The following is a 20309-nucleotide window of genomic DNA, read 5'->3' as shown; positions in this document are numbered from 1 at the left end:
GAGTATATTTATATATATACATATATATATATAGATATATGTATCTATATATATATATAAAAAGGAAATTATTTTTAAAATTGCACTTTGGAGTAATAGTTTAATAAAATCTTTGTGAATCAGCAGCAGACAAAAAAATTCTGTCTGAAAAAGATCGTATTTGTGACATAGAAGATATGCTAGGCAGGCCACATTTTTCCTTTTCTGCTCCATTCGTATGCGTCCACTTAAAGGCAAATAGATCCATGCACGTCTTTGTTTTCCTCGTCTGAGCTGGCATCTGGCTCAAAACTGTATGGCTGGATAGCTCGGATATTGCTCACCATAGCGTATGTAAACAGAGAGCTCTCAGCAATGGCGAATGATAGTGGGGCGGGGTTTCTACGTGCCAACGGTCCCACCCACAACTAAGAGGCGAATTTCTAATAAATGAACTGGTTTTAAATTTAAAATCTAAAATCAGCATAATCACGATTAAAAGACCCCCTGAGAATGCTTTTAAAGTGGCCCAAAAGATAATCGGAGTGGGTCTTTAAATGTTTGAGTGAATGTGCATTTCTGTTATGCATGGGCCTGTTTTGCTCTGTGACGGGTACTCTTGATATATGTGTCATAATGCAGCTCAAGCTTTGCTGCCACCCTTCCCGCTTCGCTGTTTTAAATTTTTTCCACTTATGCTTCGATTCTTGTGCCAAACATTGTCCTTCCCAAAAGAAAAAACTGCCGTGTAGTATTTTAATTTTGTGCTTTTCATGCAAAAAATGTCATCCATTTTCTTTTCTTTTGTGCATCCGATCAACAGGTTAACTGTTGATCATCTTTGCACTTTAGTGTTGCCAGCTACATTGCAAATTCTCACAGTTTAAACTGTTTTAAATGTATATGGGCTTTTTTGTGGGTTTTGCTCAACAGCCACCTGTTTGGGTGTTTTAAGTCTTCTGTGTTGAGTTTGTTGCTTTGAATTCATTTTCAGCGCAAAGGATTACAATGTTTTCCTATTGTTTTTTTATATCATGCTTTGGAAATTTAAGGTTTTTTAGCCATTCATTGTCACTGTATTCAAAATTCTGTTAAAATATAATTAATTTCCAAACAAATCTTTGGTAGAAAAATGTAAATCGTATTAATACATCAAATAAAACTTTGATTAAATCACCCATAGATGATAATATTGTATGTATTTTGCAATAGGAATATTGGTTTCCTGTCATTTATATTCATTCAACATCGTGCAACTCATTCCTTCATTCCAGTTCTGCACGACCATCTTAGATGCTGTTACCGCCTCCCCACCTCTGAGCTGTGTCTTTGGCTTGATGGAGTGCTACTGTATCTATGTGCAGGCCTCGGCTTGACTGTGTGGGCTAGCTTTTGTGGATGCCGCTAGCAAGGCTTTTAGCTGAAATGACTCGGCATGCAACATTGTAAAGTATCCTTCGAACTCACAGCCCAGCCAGAGGAGAGTACCAGCAATGCACCAATAACAGAAGATGAACATCATGTGAAAGAAGCGGAAAAATCTGCCTCGAATAAACCTCCTCTTCCCTCGGTTAAAGAGAAAGATCCCTCTGACGTTGCTCCAAGTGAACAGGCTAAAGAAGCAAGAGATAATCCATCAGAAGAGGAAACTGAAGATCATATGCAGTCAAAGGAGAAAGAGTTTGATGAATCAGGACTAGCACACAACTTATCTTACCCTGGCGCAACAGACAAAATGGACATTACCAAACAAAACCAATCAGTAGACCCTAAGACTGAAATCACGGAACCAACAAGAACAGCTCTTTTGCCAAGGAAAGATGACCAAAACAGTTCTTTTAGAGGGGACTACCTGCTTGAAGAAAAAGACAAGACCATTCAAGGACAGGAAGCCGCATCGGATGTGTATGTTAAAGATATTGCAGAATCCAAGAACTACTTTGAGACATCCACAAAAAGCAAAGACGATGTGCTGCCACAAAGCTATTATGAGTTCAGCCCAATGGACAATACCAAGTCGAGTGAGAATATTCCATCTTTTGGGACAAAAACAGAAGAAGAACAGGACAAAAGTCAGACAACACCTGGTGAAACATTAGTTGAACACACAAGTCTTTCTTGCAACATTAATGATGGATCTTTAGTAGAGGGCAAAGTGACGGAAAATGATTCAAAAACCTCAGAAGGTTTATGTTCCATTAGTGGAAGCTTTAATGTTGTAGAAGATTCTCCATTAACTCCATTTGTGGAGAGTCTGTTGTCCAGTTTGCCTCCTGAGGTATCCATCACTCCAAGCTCTACCAGATCCCCCAAGCATGTCCCAACAAGGACAGAAACTGCTCTTGAAAAGGATTCCTCCAGTTTCACTCAACCTGGAAGTCTATCTAATATGTTGGACTTGGCTGGAGCTTTGCCTCAACCTTTATCTGGAATGGCAGGAGTTGACTACGTGAGACGAAAATCAGTGCCTGCCAACGTATCACTGCTGTCTGGCAGTTCTTTGGTTGAGTTCTCTTTGGCAGGTGAAACATCAACAGTGCCGTCCGAAAAGCAGCAGTTTGAAGAACTTGGCTATTGTGTGTTTAGTGAATATTCGGCCCCCATGCCTTCTCCTGCTGATATCCCCAATCCTGGAGACTCTCAACACCAGCATTTTCCTTCACTGGAGGCTAAAGTAGAGGAGGAAGCTCATAAAGAGATACAAGCTGATCCCAAACTATTTGCCTCTGAGATCTATCAGAAAACAATACTAGACAAGATAGATTCACCAAAAAAAACTTTGATTCTTGAACGAGCCGTAACAAGTGGAATAAAACCAGATCGCCTGAGAATCCCAATGACAACATCTAAAGACAGACTGACTGAGTTTCGTCTGGAGACTGGCTTACCAGGGGACATCAAAATCCAACCAATCCCTGAAGTAGATATTGAAAAAGATCCCTCTAGAGAGGCTTCTCCCATACCACCAGACAACTCTTTTACTTTTATTCCTATGGAAATTGGAAGCAAAAGTCCACTGACTCCCAGCACTCCCAAATCTCCAACTGAGTTAGCATTTGAAGCTCAATTCATAGGAGAAAGGAGAATGACAGATGAATTACCAGAGGGAAATTCTGAAAGGGGTGATGGGACAGCAAATTTAGAGGAAGGTATAAGTAAACCTGATGCTAGTTTAGAAGATTTACAAGACAAAAATGATGGAGGGGTGAGCATCCCAAGACCTGCATCTTCTCAGCTATTACAGGATACCTCCGGTGAAAAAGATAAAATCTCTCTAAAGGTATTGACAAACCAAGACGCTTTGAATCCTGTTCCTCAGTTAATCCTTGAAAATCCTTCAGATGACAAAGATGATCAACTCCAATTAGGGGAAGCAACTCCAAAAGGCTCACCTAAACCACAAATGTCATCTCCCATGATTATAATACCCCAAGCACAAGTAGATGAAGAAGTAGATGAAGAGGATGATGTTGAGTTAGCTGAAGAGCCTCAAGAGATATTTGAAGAAGGTGAGTTTTTGTGTCATAATACAGATCAAGGTGAGAATCTTCATCCTCCTCAAAGAAAAGAGGTGGTGATGCTTACAGTGGGTGATGAGATGCAGGAAGATGACCTCCGATCTGGAGCAGAAGACTGGAGCCATAGTGCCCAAAACAGTGATTATGGAGAGCAGGCAACTGATAGCTCCCACTTATCTCCTTGCTCTGACCATGATCTACCACAGCAGACTGAAGACAGGGATGACGAGGAAGACCTGGAAGTAGACAAAGTTGACAACTTACTAATGAAAAAGGTGGAACAACCTAAAGAGGGTGAAGAAGGAACAGAGAAAAACCAAAGTAGGCTTGAAGACAATAAGAAACCAGGCAAAACTGAAGATGAGAACAAGAAAGAATGGATGAAAGAAGAGAACAAGACCGGTCTGGAAGAAATCAGTCAGGCAGCTGATGATGAAACCACCATGGATGTGTCCATTCTTGATACAGACAGTTGCTGGATGGACTCACAAGGTACCCACAGCTTATAGAATCTTTCACAGACATAACTTCTGCAATATTTCTTTCAACATTTTGTATATTTTCAACTTTGTTTTTATTTTTAAACTGGCCAACATCAGAACAATTGTCTTTTGTGACTTGCTAAAAGTTACACCTTCACAAGCAAAGAAATAAGAGCATTAGGCCTGTTATGATCCCTCTCCACTACAGATGATGACAAAAGTATCGTGATCGAGCAAGTTGAAGTCGTTCCTCCAACCCGGTTTTTAACCAGCACACCAGCGGTGGGGGTGGACAGGGCTGGTAAAAGGGGGAGCAGAGGAAGGGGTCGTCCTGCTACCACTGATTTTAAAGTGACTCGCAGAACACCAATCCTACATCCACCGAAAGAGGAGACAAAGAAGAAAAAAGGTTCCTGTTGTGTCTTCAAGAAGTTATTTTTTAAGCCGGTTTTAATTATGTCACTAAACTTAGTTCTGTTGTAACTCAGTTAATGTTGCGCGCCATTTAAATTCAAACTTTGCATTCTTGTATACTGATATCTTTCCTCTTTGTTAGTAGGCGTAAGGAGGGCTGACCAGAATAAGGTGTCAGCCCTTCAAAGTCGCTCTCCATCTCGAAAGAGTGGAGCCAAAGTGGCGACCAGACATCCTAGGCCTCTGCTTCACAGTTCTGCTAGACACAAGGCCACAGGTGAACACTTTCACCAGGAGTTGGTTGTGCGGATGGAGAGAGATTGCCAACGCTGCATTTGTTTGGCTACATTCAAAATCCCCAAATCTTTACTGAAATGAAATATGTTGGGGGGAAAACAAGATGAAATGTAACAATGAGTTGTGCTCTCTCTCTCTATCAATGACTCACAGAGAAATCATGTAAGTGCAGTGTAGCTGGCAACCATTGTGCTAATTAACTACCTTTTAAAACTGTTTTTGTTTGTTGTTTTATTATTTTCACGACAATGTCTTTTCACTCTTGCTTGGCTTCATATTTCAATTTTAACCCCCAGTTTTATTTATCTTTCCTGCATACAATATTTTATTTCTGAAAATGCATGTTGAAGGTCTGATTCTATAAAACTGGTCTTAACAGGTGTTTGAAGCTTAATTTAAATGACTAAAGCTAACCTATATTGGATGTGTTTGCTGATTTTGGTCGGATACCAAATGTACTTGATTGAGGTTTTTAATTTTTATTTCTATACACGTGCTGCTCCAAATGTCTCCCCCTGCTGGTTCATGTTGAGCACGACTCTCATCAACAGGTGGAGAGCACCACCATCCCCTCAGTGTGGCCCAACAACCCAGGGAACGACCTACTGTATGTACTGTCGAACACACTTTGATCTCTCTGTCAAAAAAAGAAAAAGAAAAATTTTTAATTGGTAATGACTTCTTATTATTGAAAGGTCTCAGAAAAACAAGTGTCCCCAAAGTGATGGTGTGTTCACAGGACCAGGTCCCCACAAATACATATAGATAGTCCCATATACACTTGCTCATAAGTGTAATTAGTTTAAGCTTAAATTTTGTAGGATTAGATTATTTTGTACTTTTATCATAGTCTCTTTTATGTTTCAAACAATTTATTAATAGGAAATCCTCAATGTATGTCTACAACTAAAATAAGTGAATTAGTTTAACCCATAACCCATGATGAACAGTAACAGAAAAATATCAGAAATGTGTTTAGTGGTCCACTTGGTCTGTGGTGTATTCTACATTACTTCAGTTTTCTGGGAAAATTGGTCTTTTAGGCAAACCAATGTTTTTCAACCTTTTTTGAGCCAAGGCACACTTTAACCTTGACAAAAATCCCACAGCACACCAGCATTCAAAAAAAAAAAAAAGGAGAAACTCATAGTCTGTATTGATCTACAGTCCCTCCACAATCTCTTATGTATTTTTGTGATAATTGTAGCAGAAAAAGATGGAAGTTGCAGCTGTTTTTTCTAAAAGATGTAATAAAAGTTAAGTTAGTTTTCTGTACTCATTTTTAACTAAATTATGTGAAATTTTTCCCTGGTAGTTGTTTTTCCTTTCAGTTTGTTAACATGCAATTTTATGTAAACACAAAAAACCAAATCTATTCTTTCTGAATAGTGACTTATTTTTTAAATGGTGGTGAAAAGGCAACTGTAATTTTTGAGCAATATGATCACAATATGTTTGATAAATTTTACACAAAAAGACTAAAATTATATATATTTTTTTTAATAGCTACACAAAAAGTGAACATGTTGAAGTTTTATTAGTTTTTCTTTTGTCTTAGTCAAAGATGAAGTCTTTAAAAACTATAACAAGAATGTTTGATTTATTTTTAGATGATTAAATTGTTTCAATGTAGTTTAATTGTGTCTGTTGGCCACTTCACCTTAATCCTGTTTCTTAAATGTTGATATTACTTCTTAAGTTTAACATATAAAAGAATCCAGATGATTAGAAAAGTGTTTCAGTTAGAAAGATGACTTGTACCAGGGAAGACGCATTGTGCGCTGAGACGCTCTCACTTTAACCCAATGCATCATGGGAGATGTAGTGCAAACAGCCGCCGAACGCAGACAGACTCGGTTCTTTGAGCTTTATTGTTTTGTTCACTTGTTCCACGGTCTGAAACCCGATTCTGAGAGCTATGTGATTATGTGCTCTGCTTTGCATTGCACCATGAGCCCGTTTGCATGATTTTGTCCTTTTTTTTTTTTTTTTGCATGTCTGAAGCTGCATTTATTTTTGTTTCTCTTCGTGTCTGTGAACATACTGTCTTGCATGCATGCCTTGTGTCTTCATGTCAGTCCCGGGCAAGAAAGTCTGTGAGTATGGACTTCAGACAATATAAGTCACCCTAAATGATACCTAAAATACATATTTACATACAAAAACCATTTAGTTCAATCAGGGCTTAAAAAAAAATCCTTCCTACCCTTTCTTTTATAGGTTTTGGATAAAGATCAGACAATGGGAAGTTTTCTGAAGAAATTTTATGAAATATAAGCTAATGTTTTTCAAAATTAGCCTTTTAGACATAAATAGTGTATAATAATGCAACTAAAAATGTTGTGACTACATTTTCTTTTCTCATATTTTTAATTTATACAAACATAACCCTAGTATGACTGATTGCACAAAACGTGTCAACACAAGTCAAGAAGTAAAACATACTGCATTAGCATATTAAGAATACTTAAGATTACTAGATTTTTGGCCTAGCAAAAAAACTGTTTTAAGGCAATAAAAATGTTGATAATTTTATATGTTTACATTTAAAATTGTATAGTTTATTACAAATACATTTTCCGGGGGGAAAAAAGAATAAAATGTTAATTTCCGCTGTATTGATTGTTGGTTTAACCCTCTTAGACCGGCGCTTTTTCTCCTGTGTTTACATTCTTTCAACTACCATAACTGCTCTAATATGTAAGCCTGTGTGCTTACGCAATCAATCAGCTGATTCTGTCATGGAACAAAGCAGCTTTGCCCCATTATGCAAGACTTAACAGTAGAAAAGTGTGGCATAGCGGTGCAAAGCCAATAGGAAAAGTGGCTTTTCTCCGTGTCGGAATTGGCTGAGTCGCATTGATCGCGTGAACAATCAACAAGTTAAAATATGTCAGAGTGTTTATAATGTAGGTGACATTTGGCCTCAAACACCAAAAAATATCACTGGGCAAGCTAGATATAAAGCAAGATTCAGTTTCTTATTAAGCTTTGATTAATATATTTGTATTAAAAGAGAAGAAATGATGTAGAGAGAATTGTGTAAATTCTATCAAACACAGGAAACTGCTGAATTGCATTACTAAGTACAAGTATTATACTATGCTACGTATGATACAGCAGGAATTTGAGACATCTTCTAATTTAAGAGCATTTTACCTTTTTTGTATTTTAAGTTTCTAGATTTTATTTAATTAATTAATTTATTTAAACATTTATGCCTTTTTGATCTAATTAATATTTTCTTCAATTTTATTTCTTAAAATACAGAACAAACCAGTTTGATCAAACTTAATAAACAAAAGACATTCAAACTCCAAAACAAATTATTCTAAAATTGTGTAAGAAACTGAAATTGTATTACAATAAAGGCTTTAAAAATTAAGTTGAGTAAGTTGGCTCTTTGCCAGCACCATTAACCACATTGTGACTGTATAATTTTTCTTTCTTTTCTTTTCATTTTTTTCCATTAAAAACAATAATGGTTGATCATTAAAATGCCTAAAGCTTAGTTGACTTTATTTCAACTTGTTGGCCAGATAATTTTGTATTTTTGTTTTTCCTTCATACATGAAACCCTAGATTTGTTAGTGGGTGTACTTTCTTTATTGCTTGACCAAAGAAAAGCATCCAACCCCATTTTTCCTTTAATCTCTTTGTCGCCTTCATTCGTCTTCCATCTTTCTTGCATGCCTACCTTCGTCTTGCCTCCGTTCAGAGCCCTACGAGGGCTGTTCTCTTAAAGATGGCCGCCCAGCGAGGCGGGGGTTCCCTTCGGCCCAGCTCGGCCTGTAGTCTAAAACGGAGCCCCCTAGTCGAGGCGGAGCTCCGCCAGCCTCGGCCTAACTCTGCATGCTCGCAACCACCCCCTCACTCCGGCAAATGGGCCGGTAGAGGGAAGGTAATGTGAGGGGCAAAGCATGGATCGAGTGGCTTCTGTAGATCGAGTGGCTGCATTCACAAATGAACCCACTGCTTTGTTTCAGGAGAGAACATACCGAAGCCCGGAGAAGAGGTCATCCCTACCCAGGCCGGCCAAGTCGCTGACTCGCCACATCCCTGCTTCTGAACAAGAAGACAACGGCACCCCTTCCAGGCCAACCTGTAAGACAACTAGAGTGCCTTTGAAACTTAACTGACGGTTCAATGTAAACCTAATTTCCTTCCACACCCCTACTTTTCTCTTTTTGTTGCTTTCTTTCCCTTAAATTTTCCATCCACTTCTCTCCCTACCCTCTTAAAGCAATCCGAACAGAACCCAGAGGGGACAACAGATCTGGAAGAGCCTCTAGTGTGGCAGGTAGATTATCTAAAAGCCCTACCTAGATGCAACACTCGGTATGACTTGTAGTCATGAGCTGCATCGACCATCTCGCCGTTGACCACATATCACTTTGAGGTCGCTAATCCTTCAACATCAGAGCTGTCTCCAGCAACACCTAGATAACAAGCTCTTTAACATGTGGAAGCTCTTCGACCGTTTACATGATCAACTTGAATCAGCTGTTTCTGATGTGGAGAGAGCAGCTTTTTATATTGGCTTGATCTGCAATACTTAACATTAGTACTGTTACTGACTCATTACTAACATAAAGTGTGATTGCTATCGGCCCAAAGCCACTTTACCACGTGAAAGAATTTGCTGATTTACGCTGATTGCATCAGCACTTCTCTACTGTACACTGTTGCATATTGGCGCCAGTATATTATGATAATTGCGTAAACAATTGAAGAGTTACTGTAGTCAAAGTAAAGCTAAAGCTCCAGCGTTCAAGTGTTAAATGATTCCTTTCTCATAAAGTTTGGATTGAAATAACTAATTTCTTGGGTCAAAGTCAGAGATCTTTAACTAAATATTTAGTGTACTATATTTTTAAGGAGCCGAAGATTTGGCACATTTACACGTGATTAATATCTGACTCTCACTCAAATTAATTCTGTCCAATTAAAAACCTTTTGACGGTATTTAATGTCACACAACCGGAACACTACCAGGACAACTGCTGACATCACCGAGAAAACTAGATGAAAGGAGGATCCACGAGCCCTCTATAGCATCTTCCACAAAACAAACACCTCCCCGGACAAATGTACATTTGAACAATTGTTTGAAGTTTTTCAGTCTGTCAAGGTTGCATTTCAAAACGGAAAAATTCCTGCTTAATTCAGCCTTTCTGCAGGAAAACCTCCTAAATGCCCCTTTTACAAGTTTCCCTCAGTTCAGAAACGTCTTCAGCAGGTCGGCAACTTTATTTGATTAAATCTTCATTTTCTTGTCAAATCTGTCAAATAAACTTGGACTTTTTTGATAAAGATTTTCCCAGGACGCTAACTTAAGCTGCGTCCAACTTTTAAGGTGTGACGAATAAATAAAGCAAAATAAAACGCCACAACCGTCGTAAAACTGGTATTTTCTAAATATAATCTAAACGTGAATCCATCGTGTCTGCATCTTTATTATTGTGAGATTATGTAAAACATGCGAGAGTCATGTCACCGCATATTATGCACAGCGACTTGGTCCGTGGAAACGCCTGTCTCCATAAATCCATGCGTCGAGGAAGACTCCCGGTTTTGTCTGTAAACAGCAGCTTTATGTTTCTTTGTAGTAGAAGGGTCTTCTTTAGTTTCCTTACCGACTCTTTTCTACCCAAAGAAACTTTCTAAACACGTCTTTTTGTTTGACTTTTGTCAACTTTTAGCTTTGAGCTTATAACTTCGCTAGCGCTCTGAAGGAACAGCCGCTTTATGTTACGCGACGCGGCAAGACAGGCGGATGTGGTGAACAGAAAGCAGTAGTTTTCCAAAATAAAACTTCCCTTTGAATCAGAAAATAATAAAGCGGAAAGAATCTAAGTTAGCGTGTGAATTTTCCCGACTGTGGCCGGGGGGTTTGAGATCCCTGGCTTGATGGGAACAGGCAGCAAGACAAAAACGACAAGTTGGGGACACCCAAGATGTCCGCAGTGACGCGGATGGGGTCCAGAAAATATGTCCACATATGACGAATTGGGAGTGAGAACCCAACAACAACAAGAGCTGCACCATCTGAAATAGAGGTACCAATCGAATTAGTTTTGCATCAAGTTTGGATCCGGGTCTGGGTCTTCATGACCCAGTGTCTGGGTTCGGATCCCGACCACGGTCCGCTAGTTAGTGGCCCCTGATCTAAATGAACCGCTGCGATGTCATTCTTCATAGCCCTTTGACATTTAAACATCCAATGTTCTTCTAAAGGCACAGACTCGGCCCGCTCGCGCTCGGCCCGCAGTGGCGCCTCCACCCCGGGCGCCGTCACGCCCGGCACACCCCCCAGCTACTCCTGCCGCACACCAGGGTCCCGCACACCCGGCAGCCACACACCCAAGTCCTTCAGCGTCTTGCAGGAGAAGAAGGTGGCGGTGATCCGAACCCCTCCGAAGTCTCCATCCTCAGTCCAGCGGCAGCTCAAAGTCATCAACCAGCCCCTACCGGACCTGAAGAACGTCAAGTCCAAGATTGGGTCCACCTCTAACCTTAAGCATCAGCCGAAGGGCGGACAGGTATTGGGGGAGGATAGTTCTAGTCCCTTAAGAAGCTATTTTGAGGTTACAATATTGATTATTGGTTGGATGACATAGACCAGGTTCTATTGAATCCTGTGAAACTGTACTCGTTCTTTAATATCTTATTGAGGATCTTTAAAACACATAATGTCAGTCTTATAACATTTAGGCTCATCTGCACAAACAAGCAAGTCAAACTGTTACCCTTTTTCACCACATGGGCGCAGTAGAGCACAATATTTTGATGCATTTAGAAGAATTAGAATTTCTTTAAAAAGGGGGGTTTGCAAACAGGACAAACATAACGGTTTCCTTGAAAAGAAATGGTTTTTTCCACATTTTTCTTGAATTATTTTCCTTTTGCTTCCATTTGACCTGTAAAATGTTCAGAGCCCACCTCGCATGTCCCCCTTTTCCTCATCTACTGGGACTGTTCTTGTCCATCTGCTTGGCTGTCACCGCCTGTCTACCCTTCGTCTACCCTGTCCGCTATCATCTCTGTCATCCCAGCTCTCCGGGCTCCTCTCAAAGCCATCCTTTACTCTCTTCACCAATTTCCCTCCCCCCACTGAAGTAGCCTAATGAGACTGAAAACAGCCATCTTTCTAAGAATACCCCATTCTTTGGATCTAAGGAGGATGATGATTCACCCATGGGGGCTGCTTTCGTCATCGCCGCGCCAGATTTTCCTTCCAGCTCTCCGAATGAATAATATATCAGCAGGTTACTTTTGGAAAACGGTTGCAGCAAGGTCGATATGTAGAATTCCATGACCTCATATAGCTATTCTCCCTTGTTTTTACATCACATTGAACACTTGAAAAAGGAGAAATTTAAATATAAAAAGTCAAAGTTGTGAAAATGAATGTTGAAACCTGAAGGAAAAAAAATTGAAAAAGCTTTCAACTGTTTATTTTTCATCAATTTTAATTGATTATTTTTTGCCTTGAGGAAGAAAGAAAACATTTTTGTAGTTGTTTTGTTTGGAGAGTTTACAGCATAAAGAAAATGTAAGACAAAAAGAACAGGGATGGCACAAAGAAAGCTAAAAGAAAAATGATTGGCTTTTAGGCATTTACGGCAAAAAAATAACAGAAAAAAAGAAGGTAAGGGAAGAGATTACAGCAAAAAGAACAAATGTGGAAAAGAGAGGTTACGGTAAAAGAGAAGAAGACTCTCTTCGTTTATCCCAGAAGCACAAAATTTAACCCTTTAACACTACAAGTCTAGCTGGTAACACCTAAATAATGCACCCTCTTTGACATTCTGTTACTTTTCAGTCATTTATGGAACATGAAAAGATTCTGGCGAGAAGGAAAGCATCAGAAAATGCGACGCATTGCATAGCGTGAAGTGTTGCATATTGATGCAAAGACACTTTTCTTCGCTTCAGGATCCCCATTGATTCATGAACTGCTTAAATGGCTGAAGAGTTACCCGGATTTACACTGGTCTATCTGCCATTGTGTTGTATAGGGAGTCTGTCTGGCAACCGTCAATTAGTTTATATAGTTTTATTGTCTCCATTGCGTTTATTGGCATTAAATGAGAAATAGACTGACAAACCCCCCCCCCCCCCCCCCCCCCCCCCGCGTTCCAAATAGGAACTACTTGCTGGTCCCATAGACTTCTCTTGAGAAATAAACAGCTATTACTCAGTCTTTTTGCTAGAATACGCATTCCTTTACTAATACGTTTTATTAATGTGATTTGCTAATTCCATTTTTTTTTCCATATTTTTTCTGTAGTGCAAGTTATTCAATATACTGACCAATCAGACGCCTTGATAACAGTAGGTTGCCTCAAATCGCACCTACAAAGCGTTTGATCAACATATTCTCCCACGCTTTTAGTGGAAGGGGTGTGGCCTTCTAACACGCTCACTACTGATTGGAGAGACTGGTTGCCATAAAGATTTAGACGGCCCAATCAGGGCTTACTGAGGACGTCTGGTTCCACCATGGCGTGGACACAGAAAAATGCAGACTGAATTGACTTCAATTGGTTGGAACCGCAAGCAATAGGCTGTAGGTTCACCCGCGATCTGTCTAGTTATACATTATACAGCCAATGGTTGTCAACGTACTCGAAATAGAACTCCGGTGTAGAGCTTGCGTTGGCGTTGCAGAAAGCCGGAAGTCAGACGCAGACATGATGGAGGCGATGTAAACATTCCAACTCATTAATTGACATTGTTTCTTTGTTTTTTTTCTGTCAAAGCAACATAACAGAGACCCACCACAGATGAACCCGTGGAAATCAGCCTTTACAGTAGTCGAAATAAAGTAGACACTAGGGCTCTGGTGTTAAAGTGTTAAATTACATGATAGCATGACAATGCCCCCTGGTGTCCAAAAGTGATACAGCGATACCTTTTATTTTAAAACAATAATCCAGACTTCACCAGGTTAGATATTTAAAGAACATTTGATAGATAATCACATAAAAATATAAAAACCTCAATTTGAACAGTAAGCACAGGTTTAAACCTGCTCCTTTACCAATTGGAGAAAAGAGTAAAACCGAAAAAACCATCAAAATTCATTTGACGAAGCTGACAAAGGGTTTTGTATTTCATTTTGCATGATCTTATTTTAGGTTCAAATTTTAAGTGAGAAACTGGACTTCAGTCATGTTTAGTCAAAGTGCGGCTCCAAGGATAATCTGAAGCACACGCCCAAAGGAGGCCATGTATGTATCCGCTGTCTTCTTTTTGTTTTTAACTTGGCCTGTCCAACAGCTGGGCAAACAGATGAGAGCTGAAATCCTCTTGTGTTGGACATATTTTATTTTAGCAACAGGGGTTATGAATCTTCTGAAAAACCAGGGGTATGTCTGAATAAACCCCTTTTGTAATCGAGGCCAAACTTTATTCATTTTAATCATATTTGAAAATCTTTTGTGTTGGACCGGACGGAAAAGAAAAGGAGGGAATAAGAGGGAGGGATGTTAGAGAGGTAGAGAGTATCCGCTGTCTTCTGCCTTCTCTCTGCTTTCTGTCGCTTCAGCGCTTTTAGCACTCTGTCAGTCTTCATCCATGAGGTTTTTATCTTAGTTTTGGACATTTTGTGTGGTTTCAAGCCAATCGTGGTTTGGTTCAGGTCAGAATGGCCTAATTTGGAATGACTTGGCTTTCCAATCCCTGTAGCGCATGACATCACAACCTGTCAACATTGTTTTGGTGTTTACTAGACTGAAAATTGTGAATTTGAAGAAAAATAGTTCACAAAAATTGATTATTTATATATGAAAGTAGAAAGGCCATAGACATAAAATAAAAAATCTCTATTGGCATAAATTCAGTCCATTAGCACTTGTCGCCATGGAAACATGATCTGCAATATTGGATGCAGTCCAAGTCATTCCCAAAATTTCTGACTTGAACTAAAGATTTTATTAAAATTGATGCTTTAAATGCAAATAAAAAGGGAATTAAACAAAAGTATTAAAACAAGAAGGTGCTGCAAAAAGTATTTACCCCTTTTTGCATGTTTGTATTAGGAATTATTTTTGATTATTTAAAAGATTTTAAAACACACAGAGAAAAACAACTTAATTTAAAAAATAACCTGTTTGAACGTGTCTGGTTTGGGTAAAAAATTATGTGACCCCTAAACCTAAAACCTCTGGCGCCTCCATTTACATGTGTGACGTCACCCATAGAAAATCGCATAAATCCGGCTTCAACAATATTAGATCAGTAAGTCGACATTGGTCCACTCTTGCCAGTCAAGTGTGAGCTTGTTTGAAGTTTACGCCCCTATCCCTTGAACGCGGGCTCGGGAGAATCTGTTCCAAAGTGGCAAAGTTTATGGTTGCATCAAGACATCCAGATCCTGAAGCTGTAAAGCAACCACCCCACACCATCACACTACCGCCACTGTGTTTGACTGTTGCTACTTTCATCAAACACTGTAATGTAGCAGGACAAACACATTCCAGAAATAAATTAACGTTATGTTTATTAGTCCACAAAATAGGTTTTAAATGTCTGTGGGATCATCCAGAGGTTTTTGTCAAATGTTATGTTGCTGTTTCCTAGACTACCAGACAGGTTCAGATAGTTTTTGTTTTGTTTTGTTTAATAAATGAGTTAAATAACGTCACAAACATGCTAAACTTAATCCAACATAGGGATTATATATTTAATGATTTCTATAGCGGGATTATTTTTGTGGAAACCACAAAAAGGGATCCAGCCCACTTTCAGTCCTTAGCTTTATTTTGTTGGCCTTCAATGTTTGTCTTGCTAACCCCCTACCCCCATAGAAACCAATCCGCCTCTCATCCGCAGGTCATGATTCCAAGCGTTAAGCTGGACTTTAGCCACGTTCAGGCCAAATGTGGCTCCCTGGACAAAGTTAACTACACTGCAAGCGGGGGAAACGTGAGTGACTTCAACCCCAGAAACCCCGTTTGTGGAGTGCTTGTTTGTGGACTTATCACTCAGACTTGTTTGGGGCTCAAACATGTAGATTCTCAGCCTGTTGGTGGGGCCACAGTCCCTCTAATCCATCCAGATTGGCATTCCTGCTCATCTTTATATCGACATTTATGTTTAAAATGTAGAGTTTTCCACCAGTTATTGAGTATTTGTGTTTATCTCCTCACTTTTCCGCACCCCCAGGTTCAAATCCAGTCCAAGAAGATTGACTTGAGCCACATCACGTCCAAATGTGGCTCCATGTCCAACATTCACCACAGACCAGGTACGGTGGAGTCTCAGTTAAAGCTGTTGTAGACAAATGACTTATAATGAAATATACTGTCTTGATATAAAAGTGCATCAAAAGAGCAATTTTCCTTTAAGTCTTTAACTCCGGTGACATACCGTGCTCTTCAGCCGTTTATGCGATCACTGTTCATCCGCTGAATTTAACAAAGAGAAAAAGCACCTTTTCGTATTGGCTTTGCTCCGATTTGCAACACTTTCCGTTTGTCAGCGTAAAATCGCTTTTTCCCACCTCAGAATCCAGTGGAATTAAATTAATTGCATCAATGGTTAAAGAGCTTAATCAAAGTCAAAAGAATGTCAACGCTGGAGCTAACGTTCCGGTGTAAAAGGGTTAAAGACCGGGAAGAAAGTCAACATTAAACACGGTTTTGTGCACAGTGGTCCCTCGTTTATTAGAGGAGTTGCGCTCTAAAAATAAGACGCAATAGGTGAAATATGCAATAGTTGTTAATAGATGTTTTAAGGCTGTAAAACCCCAAACTGCACACTATATACACTTTTCGCAAACATTTTTACACTTCTATCTTGGGTATACTTGTTTTAAAAGCTAAAGCCTTCATAGATAAATAAGTCTGGTTTAATAAACTGAAACCTAAAATCTGGTAGCGATTGTAAATTTATCAATTTGAAAACAGACGTACTGTACAAGCGACAAGGTCCAGAGGAGATTGATTGACACTGCTCTGCAGCCTATCAGAATGCAGAACCCAATTCACTGTAAAAAAACAACAACATTTAACTAAAACTTTGCGAAAGAGCGAGTCCACCAATGACAATCAAAACAAATGTGTCCATTTAGCCCAATGAACAATTAGCAATAAGCCACAGATTAGATGATGACTGCACAAAGCTTTTTTTGTAGTTCTAATGAATATTTAAAAAAGAAAGAAGGAAGTTTTCATCCTAGAGATTTGATTTCAGTCAAATTTGCATGAAATTCATCCAACAAGAATGCATATTCTAATCATGTTTTCGCGCACTTTGTGTTTGCTTCGAGCCTGTAGCGGCTCAATTATGTACCCATGTCAGGCTAACAGCTAACAAAAACGGAGCCAAAAATCAATTAGAAAGGTTGTGCATGAATTTGACCGATGCACTAGTTTTCTAATGACTGTGCATTTGAAATAAATCAACGTAAAGCAAGAAAAGTCCAAACTTTTTGCAAATATACAAGCAATACACATAGAAGTCTTAAGGAACATGGTTTCATGGTTACAGACCTGCAGAAGCATCAATCAAACTCTGCTGAGGATTCCCACGGGGAGAATGCTCTAGTCTACTACACCTCAGGGAGGTTCGGTTGGCATAAGATTAATAGAATCAATGAAAAGGTTCTGACACCGACCCTACATCAAAGTGAGGACAAAAAAAAGTACCAAATCAGAAAACTCGTGTTGAGTTTTTCTTGGACGCTCAAAGAACCAATGTTAGTTCGGCAAAACTTGTGTGGAATTCAACCAAAAATGAATTTTCGCCACCTTCTTGTCTAGAAAACAAAATTTGTTTTCTCGTGATAACGACAGCAGAACCCAGAGCCGACAAACGTCCGGAGCTCTGGACCGTAGCGGTACCCATACAGCCACCAACTCAGTTCATGACCGCTGCAATCCTTTTTTCTACAATCCGAAGCAAAAGTTTGTCAGAGAAGATGTCAAACACCAGAAGAACTGATCGATTTCTAATGATGATGAACTAAAAAACATACAAGTCAATCATCCTTAGGTTGGCGCGGCTGCAGCTGCAGTTCAGTGATCCTGCAGTTGCTGTCAGTTTCATCATTTGACCAGATTAAGGGATCGGGTCGTCTACATGGTTACAGATTGATGCAGGAGAGCTGCAGCATGTCATCCAGGACTTGGGCTTTAATAATCATGAAAAACTCGTTTTCTGAGACGAAACAGACACATAAAAAAGTAGAGGAGGCCGTTTTCCACTACCGTACTTTCCAGATATCCTTGATTTGCTGCTTTTTATCCCGTGTGCTATCTTATGGGGTCCAGATGACCCCACCCTTCTCTTGACGTGTTCTCCCTACCATGACAAAGGTGGATAAAGGTGGAAAGATTTCATGTAATCCATGGACACCAGTGAAGATCACAAATCATTGAAGAAAAAAGATTCAGAGCACTGTCTAGTGGGTCTAGATGACCCAACTCCCAATGTTAAAGTGCCTTGGATTGCACAAGGGGTTACTCTTCTGGACCAGATGTTGACTGAGGAACAGTTTCTTTCCAGAAGTAGTCAGACTGCCCAACTCGAGAAGATCATTGTCACCCCCCCACACCACGGACAACTTGCTAAATCTCAGTGCAATAATCATGATACTGTAATAAACTCTCCACTGTTCAATTTTGTAATATATTCTCCACTATGCAATACTCAATAGGAATCATTCTATATCATATTGATAAACAATAAAAATTGACAATAAAAATTCCTGATGTTGACAACCACAAACTGGTTCTTGGTTCAAGTTTTAAAGCATGACTGCCAAACCATGGCACCACCGAACTACAGCTTGTTTTCTAGTGGTTGCAGAGAACCTGAATCAGATCAAGTCATATTTCTTGTTAAATGCCTTGTCGAAGTGATAAAGCCTAATGGGTTTTGTTGGTGTCTTTGGTGCTACCAGGAGGAGGTAACGTGCGCATCGAAAATGTCAAACTGGACTTTAAAGACAAAGCACATGCCAAGGTGGGATCCCTGGACAACGCCACCCACACTCCAGGAGGGGGAAACATTGTGGTAAAAAACAAAAAGAAAAGTCTACTAACACTAAGGTCCAATATTGGTGTTTTTTCCCTCAACTTTAATCTTGGCTTTCCCCCCTGAACAGATTGAGAGCCACAAGCTGTCCTTCCGGGAGACGGCCAAGGCCCGCGTCGACCACGGCGCAGAGATCATCATCACCCATTCCCCCGGGATGGAGACAGGAGGAACTTCTCCCCGCCTGTCGTCTGCCGGCAGCATCAACATGATGGATTCGCCGCAGCTCTCCACCCTGGCGCAGGACGTCACGGCCGCCCTCGCAAAGCAGGGCTTGTGAGCATACGAGAAAATAACAACCTTAAAAAAGAAAAAAAGAAAAAAAACACAGTTACCCCCCTCCTTCCATCACCTTCATAAGAATCCAGTGTTTTCCCATGGTGCTTGAACGCAACACAACCCCACGACTACAGTTGAGTTTAGTCCGATTCTAAAAAACTCTTTAAAGTTGGGATACCTCCTTTATTTTATTTTATTTTATTCAGTATTCGTTTAAAGTAAGAAAAAAAAAGTTCTGATTGTCTCAGAAAGCGGTTTTTACGATTGTAAACTGATATGGTGGGGAAACCACGCGAGTGCTAGGTTCCCAACGAGCGCTTGACCTTAAAGATGCAGCCGCTCACGCGTGTGGTGAAGCCGACATGAGTTCCCTCTGGTTGGCTTTTAATGTTGCGAACTGTATTCCCGTTTTCTGTAAATGTCACTCTAGTGTTGCGGTTTTGGACATCCTGCGCGGCTGCTCTGGCCTGTTAGCGCTTCGATGTGGATAACCATTTCATTTTAAGTCAAGTAAAGTGCTAAGCAGCTAGCTTTCCAATAGATGTTTGTTTTGTTTTTTTTGGTAGCGATTCCTTTCCAGCTGACTGTTTCTGTACGATGTAGCGGTTTTTAGTTTCACGAGGCTCTTTACACTGTTGTGCGGGCATGGCAAAGGCAGCTTTCGCGATCTTTTTCGCTGCGTTCTGTTGTCGTGAACGGCCAGAGGTGTGTTCGAGTGTCTGGATTGTTCGATGTGTTCAATCGAGGAGTAAATATGTTTGTCAGAAAAGCAAGAAAAGTGAGAAGCTTTATACGAAACATTCCAGTTGATTGAGCCGATGCGGCTTTTTTGTCTTTTTTTTTTTTCGGCAGGAAGTAAAAGGGATGATAAACTTACTATTAAGATTTTTTTTTTATAAGAAAAAAAAGAAACTTGCATTTTCTCCGCTAACTATGTGGAAACCTGCTGCCCCTCCCCTCTCAGTCTTCCTTCCAGTGTTTTTCCGTGCTACCCCTCCCCCTGCTCCCTTTTTGCCTGTGTAAATGTATTTAAGCCACCAAGTAGACATGTGTGCAAACTTTCCAATGCTGATGACAAACGCTCCTACAGGATGAAACCATCAATAAAGAAAATGAAAAAAAGGATTTGGTGCTTTTTTGTTTGTTTTTTTCTTTGTTCTCGATGACAAACCTGAAACTACGTACACAGTCTTTGCAACGCGCATACAACCGACCACTTTGAAATGCGCATTTCGGGCCTCCGCACTCAAAACTCGACAAGTTTCTACGACTAGCTAGGTTGAACTTTGACCAA

The 20309-nt window shown here is 39.9% G+C and overlaps 1 protein-coding gene across 16 annotated transcripts in view; it reads left to right on the top strand.

The window, feature by feature from the left end:
* LOC101165870 (microtubule-associated protein tau) overlaps positions 1-20140 on the top strand; it is a 70791-nt gene extending 50651 nt beyond the window's left edge. For 6 of the 16 annotated variants that reach the window (XM_023965093.2, XM_078933157.1, XM_078933184.1 and 3 more), the window contains 8 exons: positions 5242-5297; positions 8677-8794; positions 8934-8990; positions 10928-11232; positions 15530-15622; positions 15863-15944; positions 18603-18715; positions 18807-20140. In XM_023965093.2, coding sequence (XP_023820861.1) covers positions 5242-5297; positions 8677-8794; positions 8934-8990; positions 10928-11232; positions 15530-15622; positions 15863-15944; positions 18603-18715; positions 18807-19016 — 1034 coding nt within the window. In that variant the 3' untranslated portion in view covers positions 19017-20140. Of the gene's footprint in view, positions 1-1448; positions 3990-4160; positions 4389-4535; positions 4671-5241; positions 5298-8676; positions 8795-8933; positions 8991-10927; positions 11233-15529; positions 15623-15862; positions 15945-18602; positions 18716-18806 lie in introns of those variants that run through there. The other 10 variants (XM_078933182.1, XM_078933189.1, XM_023965094.2 and 7 more) reach the window with 5 other exon arrangements.
* The last annotated feature ends 169 nt before the right edge of the window (positions 20141-20309 follow it).

Source organism: Oryzias latipes, chromosome 2 (assembly GCF_053564925.1).
Source record: "Oryzias latipes strain Hd-rR chromosome 2, Olatipes_Hd-rR_3.1".
Classification (NCBI taxonomy): Eukaryota; Metazoa; Chordata; class Actinopteri; order Beloniformes; family Adrianichthyidae; genus Oryzias; species Oryzias latipes.
Note: the sequence above shows the minus strand (reverse complement) of the source record. Positions and strands in the feature narration are given on the sequence as shown.